Raw genomic sequence first — 18,623 nt, 5'->3', positions numbered from 1 at the left:
GAAACATTTTAGCTTACCGTTTATTCTGAACTTTGCTATCTTTCCATCCCAAAATTGCATACTTTCAGAACAAATTTGTTGGTAAAAGACATGTTTTTAAGGCTGAGGTCTGGTACGTGTAGAATGCTATGAAGTGAGCAACTGCTGTAATTACTTATTTGCCCTCATCTGCACTGAAATCACAGTGAAATCACTGATCACACCTTGCAGGATCGAATCCATATTGTAGTTTGTAAAGAACAATGGAGTGCAAAAATAATTTAGTTTATTCTGTACCGTAATTTCCAGAGTTTAATATCTTGGCCATTTCATTTTATTGATAAATGTGGTATAACAATAGTAGGTTTCTATGTTTATTTATTTAAATATTTTATTGGGTTTTAAGTATGGACACAAAAAATCAACAATTTATACTATTCTATAACTGTGAAGAAGGAGATATTGTACTAGATTCATACGTCTATCAAAACTGCTTTGCCACTGCTCTAGTAGCCTTAAATCCAGCCTAACCTAGCCTCCCAGTGCAGGGGAATTTTCCGGTGGTATAGGTCCTTGTAGTACCTTGTGTACCATCCTCACTGTTGTCCTCTGTAAAGGGTGTGGTTGATGGATCTCTCTGGCTAATCCCCAGATACTAGAAAGAGCATTATAGACTGTTTGTAGGTGTATATAATATAGATCAGTCTTCAGTCTTGAGAATATAGGACAAAGAATGAAGAATATGGTGGTAAACATAAATTGAGTATATACACTTATGCATTTCATCCTGGCTCCACTCCAGTGGTGATTTCAGCCACAATACCCTGTTTATCATCTTCTCTCTGACCTATCTACACCTTCTTCCAAGCTACCCAGTGCTTACCATGCCTTCCCTAAACCTGTTCTGCTATCTACCTCTCACCTCATTCAGATACCTCTTAAAAACTAACTTTTTCTGTCTTGCCTATGAAAAATTAGGGGAGAGAGAGGGGAAAATAAAAGCAACATGACCATCAAGATATGTACATGCCTCTTTGAGCTGAATAAGCATGTTTTTGTTACCCTTGTTCTTCAACTTTTCCTGCTTTTTTGCATGTTTATAACCCTATTTTTAAATCTTGTTAAAGTTGGATTGCACGTTCTTGTGGGCTGGGACCATACATATACTTGTTGCTTTGAGGTATCTAGCACATTTTGGACACTCAAAGATAATTATAAAAGCAAGAATAATATATTGAAAAATATGTTGGCCATAAGATATTAAGTTGTTAGGCCAAACATTATTTAAAAGGTGAAGCTAATTTTAGGTTGACAAAACACAGTTTTCTGTGTTTCGTGCTCTATCTGCAAAATGTATTTATTATAAATAACAAAAAAAATGCAACTCACACTTAGTTTAAAAATATGGAGGCTAAAAGTGGAAGCAGTTAGAAAGGTATGGCTGCTTATGGATGTGCCGACTTATTCCCTTTTATTAGCATCACAGAAAAAAATTAGGTACTGCAGTTAGTCATTACTGTCTCCTTTTATGGTATTTTTACAAAAAAAGTTTTTGAAGGGCAAGATTCTATACTTAGGTTCAACATCCACTTCCCAGCTTCTTTACACACAATAATTCTTATTCTTTATTTAATGATGTCTCTAATTTTTTAGTCAATTGACATCATATCAAAGCAATGAGACATACTGTCACATAAGGGAATCACAATGATATAAAAATGATGGTAAAAAAATCAGTGCACACCCTAGGGTGACTGTGTTATGCAATTAGAAAGAAAGAAAGAATGTTAGCTCAAAGCAATGTTAATGTGAAGTTTAAAGGTAAAATGGTTTCATTATGTATTTATGCAGAGTACAGTAATGTAATTCATTGTAAGGGTCTGATCAAGCAACCTCTTTGACTACTCACATGGATAAGGGTTTGTAGGATTGAGCCCTAGAGTTGGAGGCAGTGTAGAGGAAATTCCTTACTGGTGGTCTTATCTGCTCCCACAAAAGGCCCTGGTGCTGTTCCTGTTCTGAGTTGAGGGTATAAAATACGGAGCTGCCACATCTACCCTTCTGTTTCTTCTTATTGTCTGTGCTCAGTGGTAAGAACATGCTGTCAGTTGTTCCTCTGAACTTCTAGTTAGTATTTTTTGCTAGTTTGTGTTCCTCGAGTGGGCTATTCTTTCTTTCTTTCTTTCTTTCTTTCTTTCTTTCTTTCTTTCTTTCTTTCTTTCTTTCTTTCTTTCTTTCTTTCTTTCTTTCTTTCTTTCTCTCTCTCTCTCTCTCTCTCTCTCTCTCTCTCTCTGCCTCCCTCATTAGTAAATCAGTGGACTCTGGGCTGTGCCTGGTACGGGGGGAACCTGTGCCTATGTCGCACCTTGAAACCTTGTTCTGGGTGTTGCAGACTGATGTCTGTGAGTGACCCTCACTCTTGCTGCCTGAATTGCTTGAGTGAAGGTCAGCTCAAGGACAGATATCTGATTTGCTGAGGCAAGGCAAGATGCTAAGAATAGAACAGTTCAGGTACATCACTGTGGAGGTCACCCTTTACTCTGCATTGCTACTGCCTCAATCAGTTAGAGGGAATTCCTCCCGGTCTATGCTCCTCTGGCCCTACCAGAAGGCAGAGAAAGGAGGAGAAACACTACATCAGGGCATTCTGTAAAGAGACATAAGTACTCAGGGCCATCTTGGCCTCCAAAGCTAAAGAAAGATGGTTTCTGCCTCATCAAAATCCTCAGTGCGGGACTCTTTGCTCTCTGATACCACTCCATAGTGTCTTGATCAGGGAAGAGCCATTGACTCCATTTCACAAGCCAGGACTGTTGAGCACTGCTGCTTTCCCTGGAGAAGGCACTAGAGCTGTCATCCTTGATCACAGCAGGGCAAAGGGCCATCTTGGTACCAGAGGCCGACAGAGCTGAGAAAGATCTCATGAGCCTGTTGGTACTGCCCTTACTCAGACTGATACTGTCTTGCTGGAGTTGTTTCATGAGGTGCATGTTGCCTTCAGTGTCTGGGTCTGCTATGGTACCAGCATCTTCAGATCTGGTACAGCATCCCTAGATTATGAAAGCAGCTCCAAGACCAATGATAACTACTGTACCTCAATGCATCGTGCTGATAATCAGAAAGCCTTTGATGTTACTAAAAAAGAATGAGGACTACTTGTGGCACCTTTAGAGACTAACATATTTATTTGAGCATAAGCTTTTGTGGGCTAAAACCCACTTCATCGGATGTATAGAGTGGAAAATACAGTAGGAAGATATACACTCACAGAGAACATGAAAAAATGGGTGTTGCCATATCAACTATAACATGGTGTCTGATTTGTGTCCATTTATTCTCTTGCATAGAGACTGTCTGGTTTGGCCAAGGTACATGGCAGAGGGGCATTGCTGGCACATGGTGGTATATATCACATTGGTAGACGTGCAGGTGAACGAGCCTCTGATAGTGTTGTTGACGTGATTAGGTCCTATGATGGTGCCCACTGAATAGATATGTGGACAGAGTTGGTAACATTCCACTGCATGCATCCGATGAAGTGGGTTTTTGCCCATGAAAGCTTGTGCTCAAATAAATTTGTTAGTTTCTAAGGGGACACAAGTACTCCTCGTTCTTTTTGCTGATACAGACTAACATGGCTACCACTCTGAAGTTTGATGTTACTGTTATCTGCAACTAGACTGTGGTACTCTCACTCCTAATCTCCAGTAATGTAATCCCTGATACCATGCATCCCTGGACTGGGGAGTACTCCTCCTCCCCTCCTATGTCTCCCAGTACAGGAATGCAGGGCAACTTCTAGGGATCATTGTTGCTCTCATTGGAGTTGTCTTGACAGGGGAAGATTGAGAGACTGAAGGGGTGAGTGTAAGCACACTTGGTCTCCGGTACTGTGCCAATCCCATCACTGTCCCTACTGGATACCATGGGGGATGCCTCCGGATTCTAGATTATCATCTCCACTACACTACAGAAACTAGTCCCAGAGGAGGGAATATTGCCAACTCGGAACTGACAGACCATTGGAAGTCAGTACCAGCCAGTTGCTACACTACTGAAATATATTCCCACAGGCAGAGTCTCCTTGTTACAGTACTGGTAGGCTGCTTGACTCCAATATTAGCGTTCACTGAGGGGCCAAGGCTCAGGATTGCCGATTGTTAGCTTCAGACAGGTCTGCATTTCTCAACCAGCCCCAAGAGGATTGTAACCTGTCCTCTTGGAATATGTCATCTTCCTCAACAGATGAGGCCCTGAAAGAGAAATCATCTTCTCTGGTACTGGAAGATTTTAAGGCCTACCAGGCACTCCTGAAAAGAATGGCTAGCTACGGGGGATACAAATACAACTTGTGGAAGAAAATCCTCACAAGATCATAGACATTTTGCACCCAGCTATGTCAGCAAAAGTTTCTCTCCTTATAAATGAAGCAGCTGTGCAGCCTGTAAGTCTATTAAAACTTCATAGCAAGCTCAGTCATCTTTCCTGCCAGTGAAAAAGCTCACGGAGCACAAGAACCAGATTCCCTCTCAGGTGTATGAGCAGTTTTATTAATATGCCACATCATCCTCCCGAGTAGTGGCAGCAGAAAATGAAAGAAACTACCAAGGTAGAGCAAAAGTGCCTCCTAAGGATAAAGATGCAAAAAAAAAAAGTTAGACCTCTTTGACTGAAAAAATATATGCAACTGAGGGATTAAAATGGTGCAAAGGAAACCATCAGGCTCTGTTGACCTGTTGTGAATACTCATATTGGGATGCCATCTTGAAATTCCTTAATAAAACTGCCTGAGGACTCCAAAGCTGAGTGTCAGTGTCTCCTGGAGGAAGGTTATACAGTCACAAGATCTGCTCTACATGCTTCTTTGGATATAGTGGACTCAGCTGCCAGAGTCATGGCAATGGCAGTAACCATGCACCGTATACATGGCTCCAGGCTTCATGAATTCTCGCCAAAGTCTAACAAACCACTGAAGATCTCCCCTTCAAAGGCTGTAATTTATTTTCCTTGAAACAGATGAGGCACTGCATACATTTAAAAGGGAAGTATTGTAATCCCTGTTCTCTTTCCCACTGGTCTATAGAGACCAAAGTTTCACAGTCAGTGCACTAGTATTTGCCTAGAGAGCTGGATCAGTATAAGCTTGAAGTCTTTCCCCCCACCCACATCCACAGCTTCCTCATCCAGGCAGTTGCATGCGTCTTAACAGCCTATTTGACTTCATCATCAAACATGGTATGCGGACTGTACCAGATCTTACAGGTTTCCCCTCAGTCCCCATGAGACCATGTTGTCACATTTAGTAAGTATGTGGTAGTCCATCACCTCCAACAATTGGATGCTAAGCTTGGTGGAATTGGGATATACCCTCCCAATTCCTGTCTTTCCCACCTTCCCTGTCCCTTTTCAGGGACTCATCTCTCAAATCAATTCTGAGGCAAGAAGAGCAGAATCTACTTTCTTTGGGAGCCCCAGAAGTACCCCTCTGAATCAGTACTTCCTAATAACCAGAGCAAAAGGGGGTCTCAGGCTTATTCTGGACCTTTGGTACCTAATAAATAAATCAATAAGTGTTTGTTTCACATGGTTTCCCTAGCAACTATTATCCCTTCATTAGATCCAGGAGATTGGTATACTGCCCTAGACTCCAAGGATGCATATTTCCATGTAGCCATTCACTCTGGTCACAGAAAATTTCTAGCAAAAGGAGACCACTTCCAGTTTATAGTTCTACCGTTTGGCCTGTCATCTGCACTGAGGGTTTTCATGAAATAAATGGGAATGGTGGCTCCATGCCTCCATCACTGGATGCCCAGGTGTACCCTTTCCAGGATGATTGGCTGCTGTGGAGCTGCTCCCTTCAGGGGGTGAAGAATTGCGTTAATCGAATAATCCAGCTGCTTAATGCCTAGACTTGGAATTAAGTGATAGAAATTGACCATAGTACTCTCCAGGGAATAGAATTTATTGGCACAGTTCTGGATTCAATTCTAGGCAGGGGCTTTCTGATGCTAGTAAGACTCCTAGCCATCCGAGACTTCTGTGTGTCCCTTAGACATCAGTGAGAAATTGCCTCAAGCTCCTGGAGCACATGATGGCATGCAATTACATGAACCTAGATGCCAGACTTCATCTCAGAGGGATACAGTCATGATTCAGGTCAGTGTACTGCCTTCAGATATATCACTTGGATGGACTGGTATGTATCCCTGGCAAAATCTTATCTTCACTGGATTGGTGGATGAGCCACAACAATGTGTGCAGGAGACTTCTCCCTGCCTCTTCTTTCCATGACTCTGGTAATAGATGCTTCAACTGTGGGGTGGGGAGACCATCTGGGAGTTTGTCAAGCTCAAAGCTTGTAGTCCAGTCAAGAGATGGGACCACACATAAGATTCTAGAGCTATGGGCAAACTCCATAGCAGGTCACCAGTTCCTATCTGTTTACACAACTGAACTGTCCAAATACTTGCCAATAACACCACAGCAGTGTTGTGCATTAATGAGCAGGGGAGAAGCCACATCAAAGAGCCTCTGCCAGGAGGCAGTCAGGCTGTGGAACTTCTGCATGTAAAATTCCTTGTCACTTGTAGCATCACACCTGTGGGGGTTCACAATGTCACAGTAGACAGATTAAGCACATCCTTCACCTTGCATCATGAGTGGTCCCTGAACACACTTATTCTAAGATCAGTGGTTCAACTGGAGGAATCCTAACTGTGGACATAGTCACAACCCATCAGAACTGTTCCCAGTTCTGTCTGAGGCCAGGCCACAGCCCAGGGTCTGTCTCAGGCATGTTTCTTTTCCCTTGGGGCAAGGACCTGCTCTACTCCTATCCCTGCCTTCTCCCCATACCACTTATTTCCAAGGCCATCCTCAAGCTGAAGTGGGACCAAGACAAAATGATACTCATTGTGGCACCCTGGGCAAGATAACTGTGGTATTCAGACCTCTGCAAGCTATCAGTCAAGGAACCTTTTCCCCTGCCTCCAGTCAAGAACCTGATGTCGCAAGATCACAGTTGGGTATTACTCCCAAACTGTCAACTTCATGGCTTGGTTCCTCACTGGCTAGATCTTGAGGAATCACATTGTTCTGAAATGGTCCAAAATGTCCCACTTAAAAGTAGGAACCTTATCCATGAGAGCTGCTCACTTTAGTAAGTGGAAGCAGTTTTCTATCTGGGCAATTAACCATGGACTGTCCGTGGCCATACTTCAAAAATCTTGGACTATTTGTGACACCTGAAAGAGTCAGCTTTCATTGTCAGCTCCATCAAAGTGCACCTGGCTGCAATTTCAGCATTCCACTTCCATACCAGGGGGAGGACTGTTTTTCTCTAAACCAATGACTACAGGTTCTCAAAAGACCTAGATGGGATGTTTCCACCCATTAGCAACCCTGCTCCACATGGGGATTTGAATTTAGTTATCAGTACTTATGAGGTTCCCCTTTTGAACCATTAGTTTCCTATTTAGGGTTACACTTTTCAGCAAAGGTAGCTTTTTGGTAGCCATCACATCACAAGGAGAATAGGAGAGCTGCATATCCTAGTAACAGAACACTCCATACACTGTTTTTTTCCCAGGACAAGGTAGAGCTTAGGCCACATCCTAAGTTTCTTTTCAAAGGAGAGTCTGATTTTCATCTCAACCAGTCTATAGATTTACCAGTTTTCTTTACAAAGCTACATTTCCATAAAGACAAACAAAAGCTCCACAGTTTGGATGTTTGCCAAGCCTTGGCTTTTAATCTAGACAGAACCAAAGCCCTTTTGGCTCTCTTCCCAACTATTAGTCTCCCTTGCATAATTAATGAGGGAGCATATTGCAGCAGCATAATGGCTGTCCAAGTGGATCACCAGCTGCATTGTCATGTTACAACACCCCTGTGGAAAAGCTGTCTGTGCATTCAGCTAGAGCTCACTCAGCATCCACAGCCTTTGTGGGTAATGTGCTGATAATGTAGTTCACAGTCCAGGCCTTTGCTATTGTTGGGAAAATAGTTTTGCAGTCCCTTTTCTGATGAGACTCCTAGCCTCAGCTTCCCTGAAAACTGCTTTGGAGTCACCTAGTCTAATGGAAATAGGCAATCACTAAAAGAAGAAAGAGTGACCACTCACCTTTTGTAATGGTTGCTCTTTGAGCTACATTGTATATGTCTAGAGCCCTGTGCGGATACAAAAACGTGAATCTGCATCTGTCAAGATCAACCCACAATCCATCCAGCAGTCCGCTAGCTGTCTTTTACCTGTATCTGCATCCACACCCGCAGCGGCAAGCTGTTTCACAAGGGCTAGTGATGGGGACGGGAGACCTTTCAGGGAAGAGGCAGTGTGAGGGTGGGAACTGGGGGTAAGAGGCAGCACGGAGCGGGGATTCCGAGGAGAAGGGACCTTGCAGCAGGGGGATGGGGGAAAGGGTTGTTGAACTGCGTGCTGCTCCCAGGGGCTCGCGAGTGACAGCACACAGCAACAACAGTGTTGCTGCCCAGGAACCGGCGGCCTGGGCCTGGGCCTGGGAGTGCAGCCATAGCTGCCAGGCTAGGCTATGGTGGGGACTCTGGCAGTGCCTGAGGGGCCCAAGCTGCTGGACAGGAAGCAGCACGGCAAGCGGGTGCTGGACAGTCCTGACTCCGACCTGCTGTCCAGCCTCAGTCACTGGCTGCTGGTGCCTGCCCCGAGCATACAGCATCCCCCATGCAGGGCTCTACATATGTCTATTACATGACCCACCCTCCATCCCAAATACATTGGAGTCTTTCATCTAAGAGTCTGGTGTGAAGGAATTGAAGGATGGGCATGGCAGCTTCACCCTTGGTACCTTTTGCTTGGACAATGAGTGACACCTTGGTTCAGGTATGGCTGCCTTTGTGGGAACCGCTAGAGACGGGTCACTAGTACCAGTGCATGAGATGCACACACACCTGGCATAATGGATATATGCAACATATCTCAAAGAACAACAGTAATGAAAGTTGAATAACTGTTCTTTCTCTAGCCAAAAAATTTTGTGTGCACATGCTAACAGAAATTTTGGGTTAAAAAGTTAATCTTTTTGTAGGCAAATATATTTCCTGAGTAATGCATAGCTGATCTAATTTTTTACATAAATCGGTTGGTAAAATAATAAAGTGGATCTTTCGATTTTGATTTTATTATATGAGCAAATTTTATTATATTTTTATTAATTAGATTTTATTATATGAGCAAATTTATTATCTCAGAAATGAATATATTTTATATTATGTTCACTGGGTACTCTACTTAACTTTACTGTTTTTTTGTATTTTATGTAGGAACCCTAGCTATAACTGTCATCTATTATAAAAGGGATAGGCTTTTAATATATTATAATGTATTATTTTATTCTTATATTTTCTAGGACTATTTTGAAAGAGAGTGGTTTTGCAAAGTATCTTCATTCAGCTGTCTTAATAAGTGGAGCTATGCTGATTTTTGGTGGAAATACCCATAATGATACTTCTCTGAGTAATGGTGCAAAGTGCTTTTCAGCTGACTTTCTGGCATATGACATAGGTAGGTACTGCATTGTAAGATTTACTTATCAGGTGAAGTTTAAGAATCAGCCTTGATTTATGAAGCACATAAGAATTCATTCACAAAAGATCTATGTATCTTTTACATTTGAACTATGAAAGTTTATAAGCTATTTTTTTGTTAGGATGTGTGACAAAGCACGTTTTTTTGATTTTCCATTATCACTTTGTGTAGTTTCTTAGATGTGGGATGCAAGCCAAAAAAATTATGTAAAACTGGACCAAAATTGTCTTTGTATTTCTCAATGCTTAAAATACCCTCTCCCCTCAAATGTAAAACACCACAATCTAGTATTTTCTCTTCACATTAAGATCTCTCTGTCCATCTTCATGATCTTCCCTTGAAGTACTCCCTTGCTTCACCATGAGTTAGCACACAAACGCTATTTTCAAATATACCACAACAATCAGTGACTTTCATTCATATTAAAACCTTTACTTAACTGGAGAAACAAATAATTGTAACATTCAAGGTTTTGCTAATTTATTAATGATGTTAAAGCTATAAAGTTAGAGACAGATACATCTCTACCCCAATATAATGCAACTCGATATAACATGGGTTCGCATATAACACGGTAAAGCTCTGACACCTGCTCTGAGCAGCATGTTAAGGGTGCAGGACCAGGCCAGGGCTGAGGGGTTTGATAAGGGGCAGAGGGTCTTGGGAGCGGTCAGAGGCTCTCCCCCAGGGTCTGGGGGGCAGGAGCTGTGAGAGGGCACTTTTGAGGACCCCGCAGTCCCAGAGTGGCCCGGAGCATTAGTAGGGGGCCGGGAGCAGCCCGCTCTGCTTCCCTCGCTCTGGCCCCAGCCGTGTCGCTCGGAGGGGGAGGCTTGGGGGAAGGGATCGCCTCTGCACTCACCAGCAGCAGCAGAAACAGAGCAGCCTGGTCCCAGCCAGCTCCACTCTGCCGGCTCCCAGCCACAGTGCTCTGCTTCCCGCTGCAGGTGAGTACGGGAGTGTGTGGGGAGTGTCCTTTCCCCAACCTCCCCACACTCACCGACGACAGGAAGCGGAGCACTGCGGCTGAGAGGTGGCAGAGTGGAGCGGGCTGTGTCCGCTTTGGTCCTCTTCCCGCCGCCGGTAAGTGTGGGGGACGTCCTTTTGCCAACCTCCCCGCACTCACCGGTGGCAGGAAGCGGAGCAGCCCAGCCCCAGACAGCTCTAGTCTGCCAGCTCCTAGCCATGGTGCTCCACTTCCTGCTGCAGGTGGGTGCAGGAGCTTTCCCCAGCTGCCCCTCAGCAGCACGACTGGAGCCGGGGCAAGGAAAGCAGAGCAGTCTGGGGCCATGTCGCTCCGCTTTCTGATGCAGGTGATTGCGGGGGGGCATCCTTTCCCCAACCTCCCCGCACTCACCGATGGCGGAGTGGAGTGAACTGAGGCTGCACTGCTCTGCTTCCCATTGCTGCCAGTGAGTGCCTGTCGGGTGTGGGGTGGTGGTGGATAGGGGTCGGAGCAGTCAGGGGACAGGGAGATTGGGTACGGGGTGAGGTCCTGGGGGTGATTAAGGAGGGGGGTCTCTGAAAGGGGTGGTCAGGGAACAAGGAATGAGGGGGGTGGGCAAAGTAAGTTTGATATAATCCGGCCTCACCTATAACGCGGTGAGATTTTGTTGTCTCCTGAGGACCACGTTATATCAGGGTAGAGATGTATTAGAATAATTTAGAATGTACAGATTTTGTTTCCAAAACTCTTTGAAAGTAGCATGGAAAGTATTGGGAGTGATGCAGTTACGTTAAATAATTCAGACTATGGTAGCATTACTACTGTATCTGAAGAAAATTGAGGTTTATTGATTATATTTCTGTGACAATATCAGAGTTTGGAAATTTATCTTTTTAAAGTTTTTTTCCTGTATAGACTTCTTTTTTAAACAAAATTTAATTTTAGTAGGCATAATATTAATAGCCTCTTTGTGGACAAACTTATGAGTAGAAAAATCAAACTACAAAAAATAAATTGTCTTTTCAAGAAATGTAATATAAAACAAGGGCCCAATATTGGATGATGCTGAACATACTCAGTTTCTCCATTTTCCCCAGGGAACTGTGGGGACTCAGTATCTCACAAGAGGTATTCAGCAGCAATTTCAGTGATTTATGATCACACCAGAGAATCTGATCTAATATGTTCATTTTCTGTTCAAAACTAAATGAAATTGTGATAGTGGTAGCTGTGTTCATTCTCATTTTATAAGAAGGCATTTATAAAACCCACCATTTATAGCACTGAAGATGCTGCAAATAGTTAAAACAATTACAATAGTAAAATAGAAAACAATTAATGATTTTAAACACTAAATACAGATGTTAGTGTATTTAAAATATTGTTGAAAGTCAACATTGTTTTACTGTTTTTTTCTGAATTACTATAGTAAATACACTAAGCCAACTGCTGTGAATCATGAAATATTTATAAAAGAGAACCCCTAAAGTCTGGGATTCTTTGTTACAGCATAAAGTTGCCCATAAATCATCATATCTGTCTTCTGAAGTACATATGGAAATATAAGTGAAGGAATACACCTTTCCTTCCATTTGGGCATTGAGGAAAACTATGAGTTTTGAAAAAAAAAATATGGATAAAACAACCTGTTAAGTTTTCTTCCTCTTATGATTATTTCAACAATGGATTAATCAAAAGCCCGAATGCTTATTGGTATTCACTGTTCAATGAATGGTTCTCACAGTGAGATTTCTGACTCTAAAAGGGAAAATAAAAAGAAATTACCTAAAGAGAATATTGTGTTCATTTGTCCTGGACTGGCTTGTGACTCCACTGGAAAAGACTGGCTGTCTTGGGACTCCTCAGGAAACAAGCAGCCTATCAAGTTAAGGAAATATTTGATCATTTTGAAGAATCTCCATGAAAAGCAAGTCTTCTGCAGGAGAACACAGTGTTATGGATAGAGATAAAGAGAAGTGAGTGGATACTGAAATACCTCAGAAGTGTTTGTTCAGACGTGATTAAATTTCCTTCTGTTGCTATTAACAATCACTTTCATTATTCTGCCTCCTACAATCATTGTCAACTTGCTGTTGTGAAATATTGCCCGTGACAGTAAACTCAGATGAACAGCTTCTTTTCAAACAAAACAGCTACTGGAGCTGAGCATGAGGAACTCGTGGGTACCTAGACTCAAAGACTATGTCTACAGTAGAGACCTTGAAGTGGCACAGCTGCACCGATGCAGCTGTACTGCTGTAAGATCGCTCGTGTGGCCACTCTATGCCAACGAGAGTGAGCTCTCCTGTCGACATAATTAAACCACCTCCAATGAGCGGCAGTAGTTATGTTGGCAGGAGCTTCTCCCGCCGACATACCACTGTGCACACTCCCACTTAACGCCTACAAAACTTATGTTGCTCGGGGGTGTGTTTATTCGCACTTCTGAGCAACATAAATTTTGCCGACATAAGTGGTGGTGTAGACATATATAATCTCAGTAGAATGTCAGTCTTTAATTCATGAGGCTTCAGTTTATAGTTGAATATCTCAGTGTGTAGCAGAACGTGTCGCTGCTGGTACCATTGATGCAGGTTCTATTATTGATCTCAAATGAAACATAGGGTTTCTGACCTTCAAAAAAATTTCTTCATATATGTTGCAGATGTTTGTATTGGGCAGCTGTATAAGCATAAAACCTCATTTTTAGTGAATGTGTCTTTGACAGTATGATGGTTTTATTCAGGTTAAAGAGCATGTATTAATCAATTGGCACCAGTGGTTGGTATTCACCAGATTTATGTGTTTCTGCTCCTGTGTTCTGGTAGTATAAATGATGAAAGATCGCTTTTGCATATAAAATCCCATACCTGGAATTGCTAGACTGATAGAGATGTGCTTCCTTTCCATGTGCTTTATTAGCCTGCATTTTGTCCATTAGGGAACTTGCAGCAAACCAAGGCGTTAAGATTCTGATCTCTATCCTGAATCACCTCATTTCTGGCTTCCAGAAGGCGGTGATAATCTTTGATTTATGATAAAAGTGACCTGCCTGTTACGGGTAATCTGCCAAGAACTTGTCAAGTAGCATTTGTAAAAAAAAGACAAATAAATGCATTTTTCAAGGGGTTATATATAAATTGGCTGGCTGATATCAAAGGTTTGACAGGTTTGGAGCAGTGGATATATTTAGGTCAGTTGTTAAGTTTCCTGTTTCAATTATCCCTAAGATAAAAACAGAAGAATAAATGTGTGTGTCTATATTAAACACTGTAACACTTGTAACACTTTTCAGATAGTTCTTAGATGTTCAAAACACAGTGAGTAACAGGAATAAAAGACAACAAATCAAACAGTACCTTGATTCTTCAGGTGAAGCATGGAACCACATCAAATTCCGCATTAAAAGATTCACGATGTACAGCATGTACATTGTCCCACGAAGGGGCACTCCTATTGCTTGGTAGATATACAGCATAATGTGCATACTACCATTTCTTTTCTAAAGATGAAAATTAAAATGCCATAGTTGCAAATAATCTAAAGGAAAAACAGTTACTTAAGGGGTTAAGGAAGATTGGCTTGATATTTGGAAGTAAAATTAAGGACTGACCATAATTTTCCCTCATAGTCAATATTTGCACTATCCAATACTTTATTGCATCAGTCATTTCCTGGTAATGGTCATCCAGCCAATTATCTCAATGGCTAGAATTGCTGGTATCATACATAGGCTTATCCTCCCCCATCCATGCACACTTTTGATTCACTGCTCACTCCTTCCCATTAGTGATGAATGAGAAGAGAAGCTTTGCAAACAGAATGAGAAATTTCTTATCTGATAATTTTCTTTGTGTTAGCAGCTTCTCTGCTCATTCATCCCACCCTGGTAGTCTTCTAAATGACCAGAATACAAATTGAAAATTTTCTCTGAGGGAGACTTAAACATATAATTCTCTTAAGGTTAATTAATGCATTATAGCAAGTTGTCCTAATGCAAATAATTTATTGCTAGAGTGTTTCTGCAGCTTTGGAAGAACTCTTCTGTTGGCCTGAACAGAAGGGCAGGCTTAGTCCTGGAGACCCTATTAACAATTATTGAGCTGCCTCCAAATTCTAAAGGTGTGGGGCATTAACCCATCAGTTACAAATGAGAAGAGAAGCTGCTAACAGAAAAGTACTGGGTAAGAAATTTTTCATTCCTTCTACTGCAGCTGCTCAAAATGGTTGAAAAAAAAAAAAGGATTGACAGGGAAAAGGATGACATGAAGAAAGATTAAGATAAAAGATCGGGGGGGGGGAGCAGAAGGGAAATAATTCGTTGGAATGCAATAAAATGGGCCTTAGTGAGATTGATAGAGACCAAATTGTTGGGGTCCCAATTGTGTTACACTTCAAGAATTATATGGGTTAACAAAGTTTGCATTTAGCTGGACTTGAATGCACTTATATAATGGTGAAAAACACACTCTACAAAGATGAGATTACAGCTGTTTCATATGATGCGTATCACTTAATCATAGTGTGACAAGGTGTGTCAGGTAATATCGTCTACTGGGCCAACTTCTCTTTGTGTGAGAGGGAAGCGTTTGAGTTTACAGAGAGCTTTTATTTAATCATAGTGTTGCATTCTGTTAATATCCACAATAATTTGATGAACTGTTCTAAATGTCAAATACTGTAATAGTGTATGAAGATGGCAACTATTCTTCTTCAAGTGATTGCTCATGTGTATTCCACAATAGGTGTGTGTGCTTGCCATGTGCACCAGTGCCAGAAGTTTTTCCCCTAGCAGTACCCGTAGGGGAGTGCCCCAGTGACCCCTGGAGTAGTGCCTCCATGGTGCAGTATAAGGGGTGCTGCACGCACCTCCAACATTAGTTCCTTCTTGCTCCCAGTGAAGGTTCTTCGGAACTGCTCTACTCCAGCTTTGCTGTAGCTCGTCCCCAAAACTGCTTGTTCGTTCAGTGTATGGTACCTGTAGTTAGTTTAGTTAGTTTAGTTTAGCTAGAGTGCCCAGGCCGGGGCATGCCCCGTGTCCTGGGTTTTAAATCATGCAACACTTTTAGGTGATCTGTGCCACTAAGTGATCCGCACTCGGACTGTCTACTCTGTTTAAGGGAAACCCATCTCAGTGATCGCTGCAAGATTTGAAAGTTGTTTAAGCCTTGGACTAAGAGAGAAAGGGACATTAGGGTCTGGGCTATCCTGATGGAGTGGGCGCTGACTGCGGCTCCAGCACATCACTCTGAGTCAGCACCGGGCACTGTAGTGTTGGTGCATGATGACTCCCCAGCACCATCAACTAGTTAGCACTGTTCCCCATCCACGGGGCATGCCAAGAAGGTTAGGGAGAAGCCTTCTTCGCCGAGGCACTGAGTAAACCTGGGACAGAGGCTAGGCCCGCATTGGGCAGTCTTCGATCCCCACAGGCCTCTAGGCTTCCGAATCAAGTTGAGCAGAGTAGCTCGGCCCATTTGGAGCAGGCCTCCCTGGATGTCCAGATACCCTCCACACCGGAGTGGCCCGGGATGTTTTATTCATACCAGTACCTGGAGCACCACTGATGTTGGCCCTGTGCTCCAGAGGCAAGCCACTGCTGGGATCTCTGCAGTCACCCCCGGCTCGGGCACTGATCTCGGTTGAGGGAACGTTCCTGATGCTGTTCGCTACCCAGCGACCATTCAGGGCAAACTCGATGTGGATCGCCCTCGACGCCCACCAGGGTTGTCTGGTTGGGTTCCGTCTGACCGAGACACTCAGCACCACTCCACCTCGAGGAGCGAAAGCTGTTGAGACTGAGGAAGATGTTGCCAAAGGTCCTCATCTCGGAGGGGCTATTGCAGTGGGTAACGGCACGAATATCGACATAGTTCCTATTTGGCATCCTGCTCCAGGACACTGCCATGGCACCGCCTCCACAGCCCCAGGTGTCGATCGCCGTCATCTCGCTGTTGCAGGTTTGCCCGCCGGAGCCAATCATGGAGCAGCTATTACTGACGGTACCAGTCCTCCACATTGGGATTGTGGTTCCGAGGTCAGTATCACTCCCGGAGCCACCACTCCTCCTGGTCCAGGGACAGAGGCAGGTCGTATATCAGCCCAGCTTCCCTTTGTAGCCATCCATCGATGGGTCAGGCCCCCAGTGGGGGCTCGCTCGGTGGCTGGAACTTCAGAAGGACCATCAGCCTCCCTCTCCAGACCTCTGAGGATGGAATCGGTGGGACATACATCTTTGGCACTGTGCCCGGAGACCGACCAGGTGGTGGACCCTCCAGTGCCAGTGGACTCCCAAAGTACCACACCAGCCTCCTCACCCTCCCCAGATGAGACGATTATGGCCCCTCTTCCCTCCGTCCCAAAGGAGGACTTTAGGGCCCACCAAGAACTCTTAAAAAGGGTGGCATCAAGCCTCCACCTCTAAGCAGAGGAGATGGAGGAGCCCTCGACTCCCTGTTTAACGTGCTGTCCTCCTTGGCACCAGGCAGGGGGGCCTTGCCTCTCCATAATGGGGTGGTGAAAATTTCAAATGCCCTATGGCAAACTGTGGCCACACTGGCCCCTGTCTCTCATTGTCCTCCTGCTCTCTGGGCTGTCCAGTGAGGCGCAGACCTCCCTGCAGGACCTCCCGTTTGACAGCAAAGCTGTGTTTGCGGAACACACGGATGCAAAGCTGCATGGACTGAAAGACTCCTGCGCGACGCTCCAGACTCTGGGTCTCTATGTTCCAGCTTCGGCTAAACCTAAGTTCAACTGCAGCAGACTCCCACTCAGGCCACTCACCCAAAATAGGAGACAGCTTATAAGAAGTCTTGGAACTATAAGAGGTGCTCACAGAGGCAGTTTTGGCCTGCGCCCCAGCCTGGATCCTCCAAGGGTAAGCAAGCAGGGAAAAGGTGGTTTTGACAGGACACTCGGGGGTGCCTTGCCAGTTCTCATCAGGGATCCACCTTCAATAAAGCTTCACTTCGCCAGTCGGTTGTGGGCTTTCCTCCTGGAGTGGTCGCAGCTGACCGCGGACCGATGGGTCCTCAACACCATCTCCCAGGGCTATGCCCTCCCGTTTACTTCCTCCCCGCCCAACCACCCCCCACCCCTGTCCCTCCTGGGGGACCCCTCGCATGAGGCTCTGCTTGAGCAGGAGGTGGGGTGTCTCCTGGGCCTGGGAGTGATGGGAGCGGTGCCTGGGGAGTTCAAAGGCAAGGAGTCCTACTCCTGCTATTTCCTTATCCTGAAGGCCAAAGGTGGGCTTGGGCCCATCTTGGACCTGCGAGGCCTGAACCAATACACGGTGAAGGTCAAGTTCCACATGGTCTCCCTGGCCTCCATCATCCCCTCCCTGGATCCCAGGGACTGGTACGCCTCTCTCGATCTGCAGCACATGTACTTACATGTTCATATATTTGAGGGCCACAGACACTTTTTCCGTTTTATGGTGGGGCAGGAACACTACCAATTTACGGTCCTCCCATTTGGCCTGTCCACTGCCCCGAGGGAATTCATGAAATCAGGGCCGGCTTTAGGAAGTGCGGGGCCTGATTCGGTGGGTCCCCGGCAGGGATGACTCACTCAGTGGCACTCCAGGTCTTCTCTTCGGGTCTTCTGTGGCACTGAAGGACCCGCCGCTGAAGACCCGGTAGGGAACCACCCGGTGTGTACATTGCTCCCCTCATTTGACCGCCCCCCACCATGTCCTGCCTCCGACTGCCCCCTCAGAAACCACAACCCATCAACCCCCCCACTCCTTGTCCCCTAACCACCCCCCCTGAAACTCCCCAACCTTAATTGCCTCCCAGGACCCCACCCCCTACCCAACGCACCCCACTCCCTGTCCCTTGACTGCCCTGACACCATCTACCCCAACAGACCCCCAGAACTCCCACGCCTACCCAACCCCCCCTTCCCTGACCACCCCCCTAGAACCTCTGTCCGATCCACCCCCTCCCACCTGCTCCCTGTCCCCGGGACTCCCTGCCCCTGCCTTATCCAACCCCCGCCCCTTGCCTCTTAGCAAGCCACTTACCCCCACTGGAGCTGTGCCAGGGCTGGGCCCGGGGCCTGGGCCGGAGCCGCAATGCCTGGCCAGAGTCGGGGCTGGGGCTGGGCTGGAGCCATGCCACCTGGCCAGAGTCGGGG

The 18,623-nt window shown here is 44.9% G+C and overlaps 1 protein-coding gene across 2 annotated transcripts in view; it reads left to right on the top strand.

Moving 5' to 3' along the window:
• The window catches only part of ATRNL1 (attractin like 1), a 1,085,315-nt gene that overhangs the window by 214,900 nt on the left and 851,792 nt on the right, over positions 1-18,623 (top strand). For both annotated transcript variants that reach the window (XM_075072516.1, XM_075072517.1), the window contains exon 10: positions 9,366-9,520. In XM_075072516.1, the coding sequence (XP_074928617.1) occupies positions 9,366-9,520 (155 nt within the window). The remainder of the gene's footprint in view (positions 1-9,365; positions 9,521-18,623) is intronic.

The sequence above is a fragment of the Chelonoidis abingdonii genome, chromosome 15 (assembly GCF_003597395.2).
Source record: "Chelonoidis abingdonii isolate Lonesome George chromosome 15, CheloAbing_2.0, whole genome shotgun sequence".
Classification (NCBI taxonomy): domain Eukaryota; kingdom Metazoa; phylum Chordata; order Testudines; family Testudinidae; genus Chelonoidis; species Chelonoidis abingdonii.
Note: the sequence above shows the minus strand (reverse complement) of the source record. Positions and strands in the feature narration are given on the sequence as shown.